General features: G+C 33.7%; 1 protein-coding gene across 1 annotated transcript; it reads left to right on the top strand.

Moving 5' to 3' along the window:
* The first annotated feature begins 4,663 nt into the window (after positions 1-4,663).
* Positions 4,664-12,274, top strand: LOC127721990 (serine-rich adhesin for platelets-like). Its single transcript, XM_052228835.1, has 2 exons — positions 4,664-8,710; positions 11,613-12,274. Exons 1-2 carry the CDS (start codon positions 4,664-4,666, stop codon positions 11,823-11,825), a joined length of 4,260 nt encoding a protein of 1,419 aa, XP_052084795.1. The 3' UTR covers positions 11,826-12,274.
* The last annotated feature ends 7,963 nt before the right edge of the window (positions 12,275-20,237 follow it).

The raw sequence follows: 20,237 nt of genomic DNA, 5'->3' as shown, positions 1-20,237 counted from the left end.
CTACCAACGTGATGTTTGCTTGTTATTGGACTCATTTATTTTGTTATCAAAGTTCAAAGTTCAATTAAAACAACTGTTCATATCACTTTCTATAGGATTGCCATAGCGACAGGACAAAATAAGGACTAATATAAATGACGTCAAATACATATTTCCGCAAATCTGCAGAAAAAAAGATCAGTTTACCTTCATATCGTGTAAAAAAAAATCATCGACATTTTTGCTATTTTATGCTATGAAATTTCTCTAGTCTTAAAGTTCGTATTTTAAAAATGGCCACAAGAATTTCATTGAACACTCGAAGGATTTAAAACTGCAATGAGCGAAAAGAGATATATCACGACACGGTATATACTTCTTATAACATATCACAGTTCACACTCGTAAACTAATATGGGAATGCATTTGCTAGGCATTCAATATTCAACAGAATTATCTAGAAAAATAAATAAAGAATGTGTCCATGGGACACAAACGATGTCACCGCTTGCAAAGATGGAAGGATATAACACAATACGGTGGCCATGCTGTATATAACGCATTTGATTTTAATTGCACGTTCAGTAATGAAGGTTGTTTTGCAATGTCTCATAAAGAGACATAACTTAATAATGGTAAAAGTGACGCAGCCCAAATTCGAACTTAAGTTGAGTTTTATAGTTATAAGCATTGTGTCATGATAAGTTTCAAAACAATTGGTGAAGGCAAACTTAAGTTAGAGAACGGAAACGAAAAATTCGGCAATTTTTCCATTTGTAAATGGGCATAACTCTAGAACGGTAAAAATGACGCAACCAAAATTCGAACTTGATCTGTGTTTTGTAATAATAAGCATTATGTATAAGTTTCATATTATTTGGCTGAGGCAAGCTAAAGTTAGAGAACGGAAACCAATTTTGCGACGTACGTACGTACGGACAAGGGTAACACTAAAATTTACCCTCCGATGACGTCGGCGTCATAAAAAAGATGTTCAACTTCTTTTCATACCATATGGGATCCTAGAAAATATGCATGAAAGCATTATATTCAAGTCAATATATATAATTTGTCGAAATATTTGACAAACTTGAGGTGGATTATTTATACGGCTTATATTTGATGCAACTGCCTCTTTTGATTCAGTGTCGGAGGGATACGTGTGTTCGATGTCTTGTAACATTGTATATATACTAGTATATATATATATATATATATATATATATAAAGAAAAGTCAAATAGAATCCGTATGCTGGTAACATATAAGAAAAATAATATAAGATAATGACGGTTTCAATTCATCACTTTTACTAGCGCTTTCACTGCTTTCACAGATCTTCAGGTAATGTGACTTGTATACATAAATGTTATAAAACAATTGATTGACGTTAACAATAGTATGACGTTAACAAATACAAGGGAGACTACTAATGTCATTTTAAAATTGGAGTAAAGTCTTTAAAATGTTTCGTAAAAATTAAAATATTATTTATCATTTTAATCCCGGGTTGAGAATGTTTATGATTAATTCTTCTTTCTTCTTCCGGAGAAAATCATTTTGACGATTGACCATATACAACGGAAATATTTTAAATCGTCCATTAGAACAACGATGAAAATGGTCGTTAGCCCTGATGAATGTTAAATCTTCATGGTTGGTTTGCTGTCTATGTACAGTCATTCTAGTCCGCAGTTCTGTTTTTGTCTCTCCAATATAGAATTCCTCACAATTTGCACATATGAGAGAATAAATGACGTTTGAACTTTTACAAGACATATTTTGTTTAACTGTGAAATGCTTTCCATTTTTGAAATAGATTGAACTTTCTTCTATTAAATCTGGACATGTCATACATCGTTTATCGGTATATTTTCTAACAATAGGCAAAGTTTCATTAAAGTCGAATTTTGAAGATGTTAAATATCGTTTTAGACTTATTGACTGTCTTTTACTGTTGATAATCTTCTTTTTTTGTAATACTTTGTCCATTTTTTCACTTTTGTGTAAATTATTTTCAATTTGTCGCATGAAACTAAATATATCATAATCTCGTGGGTTATATGTTGTGACAAACGGGATAATTTTGTCTAAACTGTTTGATGATTCTTCGGTTGTTTCGGATCACCGTGATTCTGTAATGATTGGTCCTTTTATCAGTGCCCTTTGAATTCCGTTATCTATCACTTGTTCCGGATATTGCTGCTTTTTTAAATACACTTTTAATTCTTCCAATCTTTTATTGCGTAATAGTTCTGTACTTGTAATGGTAATTATTCTTGATGCTAGATTAAAAGGTATATTTAATTTTACATGTTTTGGATGATTTGAGTAAAAATTTAAATACATATGTGTATCGGTGTCTTTAGAAAAGATATCTGTGACAATTTCATTGTCTTCCGTTATAAGTACTAAAATATCCAAAAACGGCATTTTGTTGACATTTCTGTGTGAAACGAATATGTGGGTTTAAAGAATTTAAATCAGAATGAAAATCTGAAACAGATATATCCGAATTCCAAATTATAAAACAATCGTCAAGAAATCGTTTCCAGTTTTGACGTAGGTAAATGGCAAAGTCATTTCCGTATTTATGGTCCATTTTTTCGTATAATAATTGTTCCAAATATCCAAGTACTAAAGTGGCGTATGAAGGCGCCATTTTAGTACCCATAGCTGTTCCTTTTTTCTGATGATAGTATGTGCCGTCAAAGTAAACACTATTTCTTTCTAATATAAGTTTCAAAGATGCAAGGATACATTCTTTTGTTAGTCTGTTTTCAATGACGTTTTCCGTATTTTCTAACCAATATTTTACGGCTGTAATTCCTTAGTCATGTGGGATATTTGTGTAAAGACTGACAATATCAAAAGTAATGAGTTCTGAATTAGGATTTACAGTTGTTGGTAGATGATTTAAAAATTCCAAATCGTCTCGTATAAAACTAGGAACTTCACGACATAAAGGTTTAATCACAATGTCTATAAAATGGCTTAAATTCTGTGTGACGCTGTTGGGTCCGCCCACAATAGGTCGAAATTTTAAATCATTTGGTCTTAAAAGTTCTCTGTATTCACTGTTTTGTTCTGATGCCGCATTTGAAATTTCCTCACTTTTGTGAATTTTAGGTAAACCATAGAAATAGCTTTCTGAAAATTTAGAGTTTGAAATGTAATCCATCTCTTCTTTATACAATTCAGTCTTATGTTTATCTAGTAACTTTTTAATCAATGTACTTGTTTGTTTGTCCATTTTTTAATCTGTCACCTCATAAAACATTTCATCTTGTAACATATTCAAAATTTTATCTCGGTAATACTCACGGTCCATGATTACAATGAAATTGTCACAGATATCTTTTCTAAAGACACCGATACACATATGTATTTAAATTTTTACTCAAATCATCCAAAACATGTAAAATTAAATATACCTTTTAATCTAGCATCAAGAATAATTACCATTACAAGTACAGAACTATTACGCAATAAAAGATTGGAAGAATTAAAAGTGTATTTAAAAAAGCAGCAATATCCGGAACAAGTGATAGATAACGGAATTCAAAAGGCACTGATAAAAGGACCAATCATTACAGAATCACGGTGATCCGAAACAACCGAAGAATCATCAAACAGTTTAGACAAAATTATCCCGTTTGTCACAACATATAACCCACGAGATTATGATATATTTAGTTTCATGCGACAAATTGAAAATAATTTACACAAAAGTGAAAAAATGGACAAAGTATTACAAAAAAAGAAGATTATCAACAGTAAAAGACAGTCAACAAGTCTAAAACGATATTTAACATCTTCAAAATTCGACTTTAATGAAACTTTGCCTATTGTTAGAAAATATACCGATAAACGATGTATGACATGTCCAGATTTAATAGAAGAAAGTTCAATCTATTTCAAAAATGGAAAGCATTTCACAGTTAAACAAAATATGTCTTGTAAAAGTTCAAACGTCATTTATTCTCTCATATGTGCAAATTGTGAGGAATTCTATATTGGAGAGACAAAAACAGAACTGCGGACTAGAATGACTGTACATAGACAGCAAACCAACCATGAAGATTTAACAATCATCAGGGCTAACGACCATTTCCATCGTTTTTCTAATGGACGATTTAAAATATTTCCGTTGTATATGGTCAATCGTCAAAATGATTTTCTCCGGAAGAAGAAAGAAGAATTAACCATAAACATTCTCAACCCGGGATTAAATGATAAATACTATTTTAATTTTTACGAAACATTTTAAAGACTTTACTCCAATTTTAAAATGACATAAGTAGTCTCCCTTGTATTTGTTAACGTCATACTATTGTTAACGTCAATCAATTGTTTTATAACATTTATGTATACAAGTCACATTACCTGAAGATCTGTGAAAGCAGTGAAAGCGCTAGTAAAAGTGATGAATTGAAACCGTCATTATCTTATATTATTTTTCTTATATATATATATATATATATATATATATAAACTAATTTCACAATTGAATACAGTCAAGTTAATATAAGGTTTGGGAGTCTTTTAACTTTTATGATATTGAAAGTTTTGTGTTAAATCTAAAAGTTTTTTATTGCTTTGTTTTGATGTAAAAATGTTGCTTATCTAATCATTCACCGATTGCCCTGAAACCGCTATATTTAATGTATCTTTCATTTTAGGATATGGTAACCCCAGAAGAAATGGCCATCGCAAACAAACGAACAGAGAAAAAAATCTTTAATTTTATTTCCGCTATAAAGTGGGCTTCCGAAAAGAATTCGAAAAACGAAATAGAGATAACTGGATCAAGTTCAATCAGTAAACCAGTAGCCTGCTGTAGCGTTCAAGGATCAGGGTTAAAAGCAGGAGTAGTTGGACGCAAGACGAAGTTTACTGTGACCATCTCAAATGTATTTGGTATGTTCGATTTGTATTTACAACTAAAAGGTCCAAGAAATGAGGTATACAGTGAAAAAATTGTAAGTCTACATCAATCCAGCGAAACTATACTAAACAATAAAAATAAAGTCGTTAAACGTTTAAATCCAGACCAAAAAGTACCTGCAGGAGACACCAAAGTATTGGCCTATTTAGAGGATTGTCATGGCAATACTTATGTTAGATGGAAAAATATAACACAATACGGTGGTCATGCTGTATATAACGCATTTGATTTTAATTGCACATGCAGTAATGAAGGTTGTTTTGCAATGTCTTTTACACCCGTATCAGCAGGAATTCATACCTTGTCACTTCGATGGCAGGAAAAACATGTAGAAGGCTCTCCATTCAAAGTAAAAGTTTATAAACTTAGTGACGTCAATAGACGTGGAATATCAGAGACAACCGGAAAACGTCTTTTATTTGATTCACTCTCAATGTCGTTTGATGGAAATAACTTACAGGAGCAGAATTGTACTCCAGATAAAAGAAAAATACGAAACGACAATATAAGTAATTCAGAAACAATTTCTGCATCCCAACAACGCATCCGTAAACAATATACTATAACAAAGCGTAGGATTTTGAAGAAAGTCATAGCACGAAATGGAGAAGAAATTATTATCACTGAGAGTCAAACTCCACCTCTTTCCCGCCAAAGTAGTTTAACAGATATCTCTGATTATACAGATGAAGATGGTACTAGTAGTCCATATCCAAGAACAACTCATTCTTCTAGGTCATCCAGTCCTGCTCTACTACGCGCAGCGAAGGACATATCTAGTCTGAGACGCCAAAGGTCAAGATCGTCTAGTCCGAACATGGAAAAACGAAAAATGAATCTGGAACCAACGATGGCAAGAATTACTGAGAAAACCGCACTCAACGATGTTCCCAGGACGGAATCGTCACAAACATTGACTTCTATGACCACTACAGATCACGAAAGTAATTCTACCGGAAGTAACAAAAGACCATTTGCAGGTTTTGGCAATAAAATAAGTCAGAAATTTCTTGATTCGTGTCTACAAAGCTTGTCTAAGCGGGAATATGGAATTACACGTCAAAATTCAGATAGTGCTATTCCTAAGTTAGGAAATACAGAAAACAAACTACCGGGTGTAAATAAAAGACTGTCAAATGTAGTTGTACTTAATCGTTCGTTATCAGAAACAAGCCTAGAAGACAAAGTACTGAAAAAGTTGTTTGTGTGTGCGCATGGTAATATCATGTCACGTGATCAAGAATCACATGAACCTGACAATGGAAGTCCGAAAGCTTCCCCGAATCTTAAAATGTTACAGTCTAGTAGTTTACGGAAAGCATGTTTTTACATAAGCGGAAAAGCTATCACCACATCTCAGAGCTTGGTTTCCTGCAGTAGTATATCGGATTCGATGTCTGGGTCGCGACAAGAATTAATGTCTGAAGTTAACTTACCACACAATTTTATGCGGAATGTAGGATCTAAATGTTTACTTATGAAAGATGAAGATTATACATTACGGCACACTGACACATGTGAAAATGACAATTCACACTCACATACTGATATTAAGGATTCGATGAATTTGACCCTTTCTAACGAAGGAGGAGCACCAAACAACGAGCGCGATTACCAGAAAAATTGTTCAAATTTACAAATATTTCCTAAAGATTTCACAGAAAAAAAGAATAAAGAAATGAAACCTCTAAAAAAATTGAATATAAAAGAAACCTCAGAAAAATTTGATGTTGAAAGCTGGCTTCAAAATTCACCTCTTAATGAGCACGACAAATTTGAAATGTATGACGACGAACAAAGTGCAATCAAACCTGATGCGTCATCCTGTATGGTTTCAATCTCTCGACCGATATATTCTTTTCCGGTTTCACAGACTAATGATCGTGATAAACAGTCTACAGACGAATATTCGGTTCAAGCTGCATTAATGAGGATTGAATCTTCAGATGAGTTTACAACTCCTCGTAGTACAGCAGGAAAATTCTCAGCACGACGAACAAGGAGTAATGATACAGATAAAAAGGAAAATGCCTATTTTCGAAGAACATTTAGCAGTGACTCAAAACGAGGAAATTTACAAAAACAGTCCTCTGTGTTTCCAGATGCAGACAATGACCCTTCGTTGGATGATGTAAGTAGCCTCATATCAAATGATTGTCACAGTATAAGCTTATCCACATCGACAAATATTCATAAAGACGAAATAGAAGGTACACATATTCGAAACACCGATTCCACAACATACGATTTGTGTAATACAGACAATAGCAGTGAAAAGGAAAATTTTGAAATGCGCAATGATCACTCATCAGTATTTCGGACTATCTCTGATGAGACCAAACTAATCAAACCGTTCGAAACTCGAGTTGCTATTGTAGTACCAAGAGTTAAATGTGACAAGGGTACAGTTGTTTACGCCAATGATATTGTAAAGGAGACAAAATGGGATGTTGCCTTTGATTACTATAACATATTTCGCCGTAGAATGTGCATGAGGATGGCAGAGACGAACGAACCTATTAACAATGATGAGGAATTTATACCATGCAACAATCTCTCGAATAGAGGGCGAAGTTTCTCGGTATTTGATTCACGTAGTAGGGACAAGAATGTACATGCGTGGATAGAGAAACATCCTCAACTTCGAATTAATGCACCGTTTCGACAATCTACCATAGAAACCACAGACAGTGGCGTTGATGACGATAACGGTATTCTGTCAGGACGACGAGCATCTCTGTACAGCAACTTCCGGTTCACTGGAGATAATCAACATCAAATTCTTTGCAGACGTCCATATAAAGGAAAGATTCCCCTTGATCCAAAACTGATTCAAAGTAGTAGTAATACAAATGTATATGATCGAGAGACCGATACGTATGGTAATGATCATGACGAAGACCAAAGAAACTCTGCGGAGGAAATGTGCAAACATCAACCCCATGCAAATGAGGATCACATGATTTTAAATCGACAATGTTCTAATGAGAAATCAAAGCGATATGACGTAGAGCGAAATGTCATCATTGATGCTGTGAAGTTGAAATTAAAAACAAATGAAAACGGTTCACACAGTAACTTTGTCGATACAAACGATAGTGTGTCATATGATGATAAAACTATACACAACATGACTTTTTCGCGCAGTGATGAAGTAAATTCGGAAGAAACAATACAACGCGCACACGCGGAATATCTTGCAAATATCAATTCAAATCTGACATTATCTAAAATTGCAATACAAACGAAATCAACATCTTCTTCTATCAGTGTGGACGATCCTTACTATGGATTTGGTGTTACTAGAGACAATAGAACAGATTTATTATCTCATTTGAACGACTTCAAAAATTTAAATTTGAAAAACCCCCAAAAGCAGCGAGAAGAACTTGACATCGATGCCTTGCAAAAAATGAAAATTTCAGATGAAGTATTTACTAATGAATCATGTAGGTCATTCTCTCCGAAAAGTGAACACTCCAGCCGCAGTCAATGTATATCTTCGTCTGAAGATCTTTCGGAAGTCAGCAATTATAGTTCGTCTATGGCAATTTCGAAAAGATTCACCAGCACGTTGGAACGCCCATTTTATCTTCAAATTAATGACGTCATTGTAATGGAACGTAACTCGATAGCACCCTTTGCGCATGACGAAATATTTTGTAGCGACGGTGAAAACGAGGCATTTTCGTCTTCTGTTTCGACAGAAGATGATGATTTTGTATGCAAGGCGGATGGCATTGGACTAGTTGAAGGACATGTTGGAATGAAAAATAACTTCCAGGTAAGAATCTTATGTGTAGGCACGAATTATTTGTGTAGTTCCCTCTGGTAAACAGGTTTATTAAGAATATTTCATATTAAATTTAGTTCTGCGGAAATTACAACACAGCTTAGATTTTCAGTTATATCTGGTTTCAATCAAAGTCTCGCTTGATTCTATTGAAAGTTTTGTGAATAAAAAAATAAGAAGATATGGTATGATTGCCAATGAGACAACTCTCCACAAGAGACCAAATGACACAGAAGCCTTTTAAATTCCATCGAAAGATATGGCACAAGAATATGCCATATTTTGCTTAGTTTCTTTTGGTATCTATTATAACTTCGAACTCGGACTTCTTTTAAAAAGAGTTTTCCTGCGCGTATTGCTGTGTGTTTGTTTATTCTACATTGGCTGAATTTGTACACATTTTTGTTTAGGGGCCAGCTGAAGTTCGCTTCCGGGCGTGGGATTTTCGCGCTGTATTGAAGACCCATTGGTGGCTTTGGGCTCTTTGGTAGGGTTGTTGTCTCTTTGACACATTCCCCGTTTCCTTTCTCAATTTTATGCACTATCTTTTGAAAAACAATGTTTACGAAATAGTTTAAACCGTTTGATGATCCAGCCCTAAGACCCGCTTTCTTCGAACAATTACATTTTTATATCATGAAAAAAGTGAAGAAAACCAGCCTTGAACCCTACCTTACACCGAAGGTGGATCGACCTAGACCGCTTTTTAATTCTTTTTATCGTCGCATTTACGAGACAAACCACGTTTAAAATTCGACAGAATTTTTTAAGTCATATTTTCTATTCTGGTTCCTACTACCAAGGTGCTATTGAACGCTTTTAGAATGCCAATAATCAATTGATCAAAACTTGTGAAATAGCTTATTTTATACTGTATCTTTACCATAAATAATTATTCACCATTCAGCATGCAAAAAATCCATACCATATAGTCAGCTATAAAAGATTCCAATATGCAAAATGTAAATCAATTTAAACGAAAACACCAACGGCCTGATTTAGGACAAAACAATAGACGAAAAACAGATATAACACACATCAACCACCGACAACCACTAAATTGCAGGCTCCTGATTAGGGATAAACACATAGAGAATGTAGCGGGGTTACACATGTTTGTGATCGCTTAATCTTCTCGTACCTGTGACAATGGTGTAACAGCACAACATAAGTACAAATTGTAAACATCAGTTGGAAATGGCTTGACTCTCCAGATCGACACGAAGTACAAACACCAACTAAGACTAAGGCAAAATATACAAAGTACCGAACTAATAATACTCGCAGTCACAAATGTACTGACAATAACCAATGAATCATGTTCTCACAGACTAAAACATCAAAATGTTCACATTTAACGGATTAAGTGTAAAGACGTCATAAACAGTTTGAAAAAGCACGACTTTGTGCAATGCCAATATATAAGTACATGATATCGACAAGATGTAGGAACATAGTTTTAATAGATGTATAGCAATACATATTTAGTGATGCTTTAATTTATCTAACACAAAATCAATGTTAGTACAGATTCAAACCACATTCAAAGATCGTGCTTAATTGATAAATTGGAAACATAGTTCATTAAGTTTACGATTTTTGATACGTTATTCGCTTTCGAATGTTTGGGTTTATGCATTCCTAATGAAAGTTTATCCAAAAGTACTCTGGACGCTCAAAATTTACATAGTCTTATTTTCAGTTGCTGATTGCAGAGATAGCCACTTCCTTTATATGATCTATTGTCAGAAACAAGCGGATATATTGTAAAATTTCTTCCTTTAGGTACACTTTCTTTGGAGTGTTTGGGATATTAGTTTTCCAAATACATTTCTTTCGATTTGTCCAAACTACTTTTCTGACAAAGTGGTCTTAAAAGTATTCTTTTATAAATGTACAGCAAGTCTCTTTCATAAAAAACACATGAAAGATACTGCCTTAACGTATGTCTATCTAAATAAATATTTCCGGAAAATATTTGTTTTTCTAGTGAAAATGTGAGTGATGGTATTTCACCCTACTTTTTTTTGTAAGAACTCTTTGAAATAATATGACATTTGCATGAAAGAGATATAAGGAATGATATTAAAACCAAATGTCAACGATTTTAATCGGTAAATGACCAATCGCACAGGAATCAAAGTTTATTATAGATGATATTATCTGTGTTATAAGCTTTTTGATGTTAAATTAACCCATGTTATCTTCCCTCTTACATGATCAATTTTATATAACTTGGTGTGGTTCAATAGTCACATAACGAGTGATATATTTAGAAAGCAGTACAAAATACTTCATTATTAGTTTATATAATCGTGCCTTCAACGCCTACAAAATTATGGACTGTAATAGCTATACTAATCATATATTTTATCACAAAATCAATATATTATTGAATTTCTAAACTATTGACTTAGATAACATACATCACGACGTGTTTTACAGATGCAATATGTATTCGTCAGTTAGACAGCAAAAAACTATTACCCCAAAAACAGAGTTGTGAATCAACTTAAAAAAGGCCAAATCCACCAATTGTCAACAATGCCTGAAAGATTTGGAACCTAAGTTTTCTTAATCATTTCTAAACGTATAAACAGAGAATTCAAAAATATATCATAAAGCATGTTAGTGCTAAAGCAAAGCTATTTAATCTCGCATTATATATGACAATAACATTTCAGGTTTAGTGTTGGAAGAGGGACCAAGTTTCAAAACCGGCTTTTTTTTAATAATTTACACACAAGCATTTGGTAATACACAACTTTATACTTACACGTACGCAATGGTACAATGAACATTGGTTAGGTTGTTGGACCCTTGTGTATTTTCTGCAGCCATTTTGTTTGACTTTTTTTTTATACTTACAAAGAATATTTGTTTTCTTTTCCAGGTCTGGACAAATGCATTGGATAATGGTTCCCTGTCTGTTAATATCTATGGTCCGAAGTCACACAGTGTAGTAGAAACCTGTGTAGTGTATACGGGAGATAACCTATATGAAGTCATATATGAGGTCAGACATCCGGGCATTTATATCATCTGCGTCAAATGGTCGGATGAAAATGTACAAAATAGTCCATTCACGTGTAGGATTACATATTGACATCGGTGTATTCATTTGTTCGAAGATGATGGTATATACTTTTCCCATATTATTCCACAACTCTCATTGATTATGACTTAACTACCAAGTGCAAGTTAATTGCAGATCCATTTTGTTTAAAATGCCAAAAGTGTGAATAATTGCCACAAAAAGCAAGAGACCCGGATCTGATGGAACATATAATTGTTTGCTCGAATATTTGCTTACAGCTCTTCTATAAAAGCATGCAAAGCAAACCTTTGACCAACTTGCTTGCTATTTTGCTTGGAAGTTTGCAAACAATAGGTAGGCGGAGTTTCAGTCTGTTTTATATATACTGGGATTTGATTGGAAAATAAAAATTGACATGCAATGAAGTTAATTTTATTGTCCAATCAAATTCCATTATATAATAAACAGAGTGAAACAGACTACCTACCTTTTGTTTACAAATATCCAAACAAACATAGCAAGCAAGTTGATCAAAGGTTTGCTTTGCATGCTTTTAAGAAGAGCTGTAACAGTTTTTGATTACAATTAATTTCACATATTAAGATACTATTCAGAATTGAATTTCCATCATGATTTCAATATGAGATGGTGGAATCATTTGTAAATTTCCTGATAAACGATAAAGGATGTCGCTCAATACTCTGTTGTTAAAGGCACTGGAATTGAAAATCAATTATGCTTTATGTATTAAGAAATGATAGCCGTCCTACATCCGTATTTCGTTTATGCTCAGACATATCATAGCCTTATTTGTGACAATCAAAACGACTGTATTTTTTATTGTAATGTACTTCTCGAAATCCTTATTGCATATATATGAATTTTTATTCGTACTCTTATTGCATATATATTTGAATTTTTATTCGTACCATATGAAAGCAGATTCACAGCACATATCGCGCGCACTTAAAGTGAAATTTATATATTGACGTCACGACACTGTTTCATTGACGTATACCCACATATTATTTCATCATACTTATTTTTCATACAGCTAGATGGGTACTACAGCTCATGGTAAGCCAACATCGTCTTTCATCATAATCATATTTTCCCACAGCTAGATGGGTATTACAGCTCGTGGTAAGCCCACATCTTCTTTTTTATCATAATCATATTTCCCACAGCTAGATGGGTACTACAGCTCGTGGTAAGCCCACCTCTTCTTTCATCATAATCATATTTCCTACAGCTAGATGGGTACTACAGCTCGTGGTAAACCCACATCATCTTCTTTCATCATAATCATATTTCCCACAGCTAGATAGGTACTACAGCTCATGGTAAGCCCACATCTTCTTTTATCATACTAGTAATTATTTTTATTGCCCTCATTTGTATTAGCAATGTTTAGCCGCAGTTCCTTTATACCCATTGATAGTCATCCTGTATTGGTCAGCCTCATTAGCGAGTTGGAATGTAGTATACGTAGCGTAAAGCGACACTTTAGCACTGGTTTCTAGGTCAACTCGTAGCATGTACAGGTCATATCTGGTCAGTAAGTAGATGTATTCAAGACCTGTTTGTATAAGAAAAAAGAAAATAACAAAACTACTGAACTCCAAGGAAAATCTAAAGCAGAAAGTCCCTTTTTAAATGGCAAAATCAAACGCTTAAACACATCAAACGAATGGAAACCAACTGTCATAATCCTATTTCTAGTATGTGTATTTAGCATAGACCCAATTAATTACAAGAGTATTATTTTACGTATATTAGACAACATTGACATCCCATGGGGTGACATTTTTATATGTTATGTGCATTGCAACAACATTGACTAATATTTATCATATTGTTTTTGATACCGTTTTTAAATAATCAATGATTAAAGTTCAAACAGTTAATGTCCTAAAAGTAAACCTACAAAATTGAATAAATTGTGAAATTTGCTAATTCCAATCTGCCACTGTCTTACAATAAGAAAAGTCCATCGAGTATTTAAAATGATTATTATTATCTTGATAAAAAAAGTGATGGTATAATAATATGTTAAACCAGATAACCAGTGACTTCAATTTAAGCACACATTATTGTCCGATCCTCCGAACAACAACGGTAGTCATGAAACAGTTCTAGTACTAGTAAGACATTTCTTCATTCAAGTTAACGCTCTTCAACTTAGTACTGTGGATTAATTTATTTTCGTTGGCACCAATTTTCGTGGATTGAGGAAAACTTGGTTTTTCGTGGATATTTGATTTCATGGCTTGTCAAAGTCCACATACAAACCTATAGAGAATTCGTTATTCGTTGAACAATTGAATTCGCACTTTTACCCACGAAATCAACGAAAATTGGTATCCCACGAATAATAATGAATCGACAGTAATTATATTTCCCACAGCTAGATGGGTACTACAGCTCATGGTAAGCCCACATCTTCTTTCATCATAATTATATTTCCACAGCTAGATTGGTATTACAGCTCGCGGTAAGCAACTGAGTAACCCCAGTATTCGATACTGGTATGAATTACATATGAATTCTCTTGGCAGGTGATGCATAAAACGCTTATCCAGTCGACGCACCCGGTCTTGCTCCTTTTGGAGTTCAAGCACGATTCCATTACTTTTGATTTGGTACCTTGAATTGTCTCTTCCTAATCAATTTACGAGATTGGAAAATTTGTTTACTACTGTCACATTAATTAAATCGTACATCTTTATGGAGAAAACTTTCAATTACTAGACTGCAATTGTAATGACCCCCTCAGTAAAAATTTTAACTTCGATGACATTTTTCACGTCGTATTTTTTTTGTTGAAATTATTGTAATGGCAGCATCAATATGTTTTAATTGTTTAGTAAAAGATATCTTGTCATAAAAATCAGTTGTTTTCAATTGCTATATAGAAAAGATAATGTTTGTTTGTGTGCATTCAAATTATTTCAAATGTGATATAATATTGTAAAACAACTTAATTTAATTGCGTTTAACCTTTTCTATCCGTCTTATTTTCGTGGTTTTCACTTTGTTGATCTATTGATATTAGAGCAGTTTGATATATTTGCGACGATTCTTGATTTAAAGTAGAGTATGAGATGTATGTTGAAATATTATAATTTCATTATGAGTATTCACATATTATTTGTTTTGCTATTGTATATGTGCTCAATGAAGTATTCACTCATTCAATAAAATTATTTACAAAATAGTGTGTCTTTTACTAAAATGAAGACAAAACATGTCAAACCATCTTATTTAACTCAAGTTTACCTTAATTATGCTCCATTTTTATCACCACGCGATTATTATTTGAATAGTATTTTTGTACATTATATCATTCTGCTAAAAAGATATTTACTTACAAACGGGTGTACTTGAGACATCCTAAAATTGCATTTGCGCTAATGGACTTTAAAAGGAAATATAAATACGTTTGATCAAATTCCAGAGAACAGAAGTGTATGAACTCGTTAAAGAAACCAGGCTTATATTTGATACGTCAGAAGCGCGTTTCGTCTCCAGAAGACTCAGCAGTGGCGCTCGAATCAAAACACAACGCCATGGCAAATATCCGTAAACTGACCAAAGGACAAAAACCAGTATTTAAAACACAACATAGAAAACTATACTGAACAATACGAACCTAACCAAATAAACTGTGGAAACAGAGATATTTCTCGCCTGTCGGCATAAAATTCAGAAAAAAGACAAACTGATGGACATCAACATTGCTAAATAATTCAAAGTCGCTGGACCATGAACTAGTGGGCAGGGCCTCGAAATGGTTAAAAAACTGAGATGTAAAGACATCAATGTAACTTTATAGAAAATATCGTTGTCTATTGTAAGTAGTTCCTATGAAACTTACTTAAGCAGACAACTTAACACTGAAAACTGTTAATCACTTGAAAGTCACTGGGACTCGAAACAGTTGTCAAACTGATATGTACTGATTGTAATGAAACTTTAAAGAAAATATCATTAATCTATCACAAGTAGTTCCTATCAAACTGATTTAAGCAGAAAAATGCTAATTAATTCAAAGTGTCCGGACCCGGCCAAAACCTAGGGAGCAGGATTTTGAAATAGTCGCCAAAATGATATATATATATATATATATATATATATATATATATAACTCGTCTAAACATCAGCCCAACCATGTTAGATCTGTAAATTTGCTTTCGCAAATTTTTTGTTCTTTCCTCGCCGGGATTCGAACTCATGCTACTGAGATATCGTGACACCAAATCGCCTGCACTGTATCCGACGCGCTAGACCACACGACCACCTAGGCTTCAATAATAAAGCTTTCGGTGGCCGGGTGTTACCTTTCCTCGTCAGTTTTAATCTAGCGTCGTGATACAGTACATGATATATAAGGCATGAAGATGGAATTGTTACAGATCAGCTGAAATATCTTTTGTAAAGGATCCTACAAATTAATGCAAGATACAGTCACAGAAATAATTATATTTATAAGTACGTCTGAACCAGTGACAACTCTACAACAGATTTATCCATCGGATCACCAGCAGTGATGGTGATACATGGCTGTGTACATTCTGTATATACAACTCGTCTAAACATCATCCCAACAATGTTAGATCTGTAAATTTGCTTTCGCAAATTTTTTGTTCTTCCCTCACCGGGATTCGAACTCATGCTACTGAGATATCGTGACACCTAATCGCCTGCACTGTATCCGACGCGCTAGACCACACGACCACCTAGGCTTCAATAATAAAGCTTTCGGTGGCCGGGTGTTACCTTTCCTCGTCAGTTTTAATCTAGTGTCGTAATACAGTACATGATATATAAGGCATGACGATGGAATTGTTACAGATCAGCTGAAATATCTATTGTAAAGGATCCTACAAATTAATGCAAGATACAGTCACAGAAATAATTATATTTATAAGTACGTCTGAACCAGTGACAACTCTACAACAGATTTATCCATCGGATCACAAGCAGTGATGGTGATCCATGGCTGTGTACATTTTGTATATACAACTCGTCTAAACATCATCCCAACAATGTTAGATCTGTAAATTTGCTTTCGCAAATTTTTTGTTCTTCCCTCGCCGAGATTCGAACTCATGCTACTGAGATATCGTGACACCAAATCGCCTGCACTGTATCCGACGCGCTAGACCACACGACCACCTAGGCTTCAATAATTAAGCTTTCGGTTGCCGGGTGTTACCTTTCCTCGTCAGTTTTAATCTAGCGTCGTAATACAGTACATGATATATAAGGCATGAAGATGGAATTGTTACAGATCAGCTGAAATATCTATTGTAAAGGATCCTACAAATTAATGCAAGATACAGTCACAGAAATAATTATATTTATAAGTACGTCTGAACCAGTGACAACTCTACAACAGATTTATCCATCGGATCACCAGCAGTGATGGTGATCCATGGCTGTGTACATTCTGTATATACAACTCGTCTAAACATCATCGCAAATTTGTTGTTCTTCCCTCGCCGGGATTCGAACTCATGCTACTGAGATATCGTGATATATATATAAATATATGTATACTGCAAGTAATGCAACTTTATAGAAAATATCGTTGATCTATCACAAGTAGTTCCTATCAAACTGACTTAAGCAGAAAACTTAACATTGAAAATTGATAACGGAGTTAATTCAAAGTCACTGGACCATGACCCAGGGGGTAGGGCCTCGAAATAGTCGCTTAACTTAAATGTACTGATAGTAATACAACTTTATAGAAAACATTAATCTTTGATAAGTAGTCCCTATCAAACTAACTTAAGCAGAAAATTTAAAATTTTAAAATTGCTTATTTATTGATAGTCGCTGGACCACAACCTAGGGGACAGAGCCTCAACATAGTCTTCAAACTGATTAATACTGATAGTAATGCAACTTCAAACAAATATCTTTGACCTATCACAAGTAGTTCCTATCAAACTAACTTAAGCAGAAAATTTAACAATTGTTGACGTCATCGTCCCCGGAAAAACAATATCTATGTCTCGCCTTCCTTGACTTTCGTCGCAGGCGAAACAAAAACGGGGGTGCTTCGAAAGGTGAATTGCAAGAAATTTACTTAGTTGACAAAATGTTTAGGAAATGATCGTATCTTTAATATTCCATGTCAACATTAAAGTTTTGACTACTTGGCTGGTAATATCCTTGGACATAATGTCCAACAACAATGCATCGACTGTATGAATTATTGCTAGAAATAACAGTTAAAGAGTTGAGCCAGATCAGAAAAGATTAAGAACTGCAAACAAAGGGTTTTTAGCTACGACATCAAGAGTAACCGATTTTGTGAAAACCATTGGGGACAGTGACAGAATACTAAATAAGTTAATTACAATGTATTTAAAACAAATGAAGTCTGTTCAAAGTTAATATATGTTATAAATATATTCCTACGAAAGATTAATAGTTTATAAATAATTATGCAATAAGATATATATAACTATATAGAGCCAATTGCCAATTCAAATGTTTTTCTGTTGTATTTCATTCTTAACATACCCGTGTCAGTAGCATAAAGCACGGAAGATTTGAGACAAAGGTCCTACGATAAGTCATGTCAGTAGCTTTCTCAAATTGTCATCATATTGAATGCCAAATTGTTTTAAAACTTTTGCCAAAAAAGGCTTAATCATATTATCTACACAATGTCTTATAAATCACTTCCTTTCAAACAATCTTATGAAAACTTTCGGGCAAACCGTCTAGATATTGTGATGAGAAGGATGAACAGACGAAGACTATCTGTGACCACTGACAATTGGTGTTGTGTATAATGGAGGTTTTGTCAAGTTGCAGATGTCAAAAAACTCAACTAAATAGAACAAATCGCATGAATAGAATCTGTTCGATAGCAAGAACACGGTTAACCTTTATTAAGTTCTTGACCCATGACGTTTGAAGATCAAGTGACTCCTATCACTCAACAGGATTTACACAGCGGGTGTCATTAGTGAAGCAAGAATGTGTGACAATACCCAAGAACCTGAGTTAACCTGGGTGTGGAGTACATGTTTAGTCTTGTTTGTTTTCTGTGTAGGATTGTTTGGGTTGTTTTCTTAACATTAGGTATCTAGACGTACCTAATGCAAGTTAGAAAAAAAACCTTGAAAGCTTCACTTTGAAAAATAAAAATATGAAAATCAGATTAATAAAGTTGAGACCTGTTAGACAAGCATGCACACCTTGTTTCATTTGATTTTCATGATTATGCGCTTGTATTTTTGCACACTCACTATTTGTCAACAAATATGTTTAATAAAATATAACCTAGGACACATGTTTATCCACATGTCTAAAGTCAAGAACCATGTCAGTGGTTTCCTTTTGATATACAAAATGTATCTCTATGCCTGCTGTCATTTGGGTAAACTTTATGTTGATTGGAGTTATTTAATAGTCTCTGCTAATTTTATCCACAGCTATTCAAACTCGGGGAACTCGGTGTTGATGGCGGATATCTAATAGTCTCTGCTAAATTTATTAACAGCTATTCAAACTCGGGAACTCGGTTTTGATGGCAGATATTTAAAATTATCTGCAAAATTTATTCACAATAATTCAAACTCGGCGACTTAGAGCTTGAAATGTGCTGTCTTTCATTGAAGACCATACTGAACATGAAATAAACACGTTATAAATTTTGTGTGTCCAAAGTGATTTTCTGAATCTGAAAGCCAGGGATGCCTAAATACACAACAACGTTAGAAGCTTAAGGATGTTCACTCCTCTTGTTTTTGAATTTTTGCCAAATATTCGGAATCCTCTGGTTTTATCCATGTAGTGCAATTAAAATTTTTTGTCCACTAACCCCTACTTTTCGTTTCTTAATTTGATTACATATAGTTTAAAAATGCAATCTTTGAAAGTCTTATTAAATCCTTGTTATTTTTTTCATACTTTTTGACAGAAAAAAGGTGCCAATGTTAAATGTATGAAAAATCTAGAGAGAATCATTTCCCGCCAAATTTCCAATGGCTTATATCTCGAAAACAAACTCACGAATCCTTCATTTTTTTCTGCTTTTATAGTTCCTTTATTTTATACTATCAATTTATAACAGTCTTTTTAAAAGCTTGTTATATTGAAACAGAGTAGCGAACATCCTTAAGAGAGACATTTACGCAAGGGGTCTTTTTTTATAGAAATTTGACAACTTGATCCACAAAGAAAATCAATATCAAAGATCAAAAAACACGAAAAATAAAATCGTAAGAAATATTTGCTCTTTGAAATTGTGAAAGATAAACTCTTGTGAAAACAAACCACGTTTACAGCATATTGATCTTTAGATGTGTTTTATACTTTTTATGTCTTTGTTTTCTGTCTAATTGATATACATAAAAACATTTCTAATATTTAAAAAGTTAAGTTGTTGGCTGAAAACATTCACCATGCATAGAAGTTTATCAGTTGTTTCATCAAACGAAACCGAATTGTAATTTT

This window comes from Mytilus californianus, unplaced genomic scaffold (assembly GCF_021869535.1).
Source record: "Mytilus californianus isolate M0D057914Y unplaced genomic scaffold, xbMytCali1.0.p SCAF_12, whole genome shotgun sequence".
Lineage (NCBI taxonomy): Eukaryota > Metazoa > Mollusca > Bivalvia > Mytilida > Mytilidae > Mytilus > Mytilus californianus.
This window is presented reverse-complemented; position numbering and strand designations above follow the sequence as displayed.

Coding starts and splice junctions, on each gene's coding strand:
- LOC127721990 (XM_052228835.1), top strand. CDS start 4,664: ATGGTAACCCCAGAAGAAATGGCCATCGCAAACAAACGAACAGAGAAA. Junction 8,711..11,612: donor GAATGAAAAATAACTTCCAG/GTAAGAATCTTA, acceptor TTTCTTTTCCAG/GTCTGGACAAATGCATTGGA.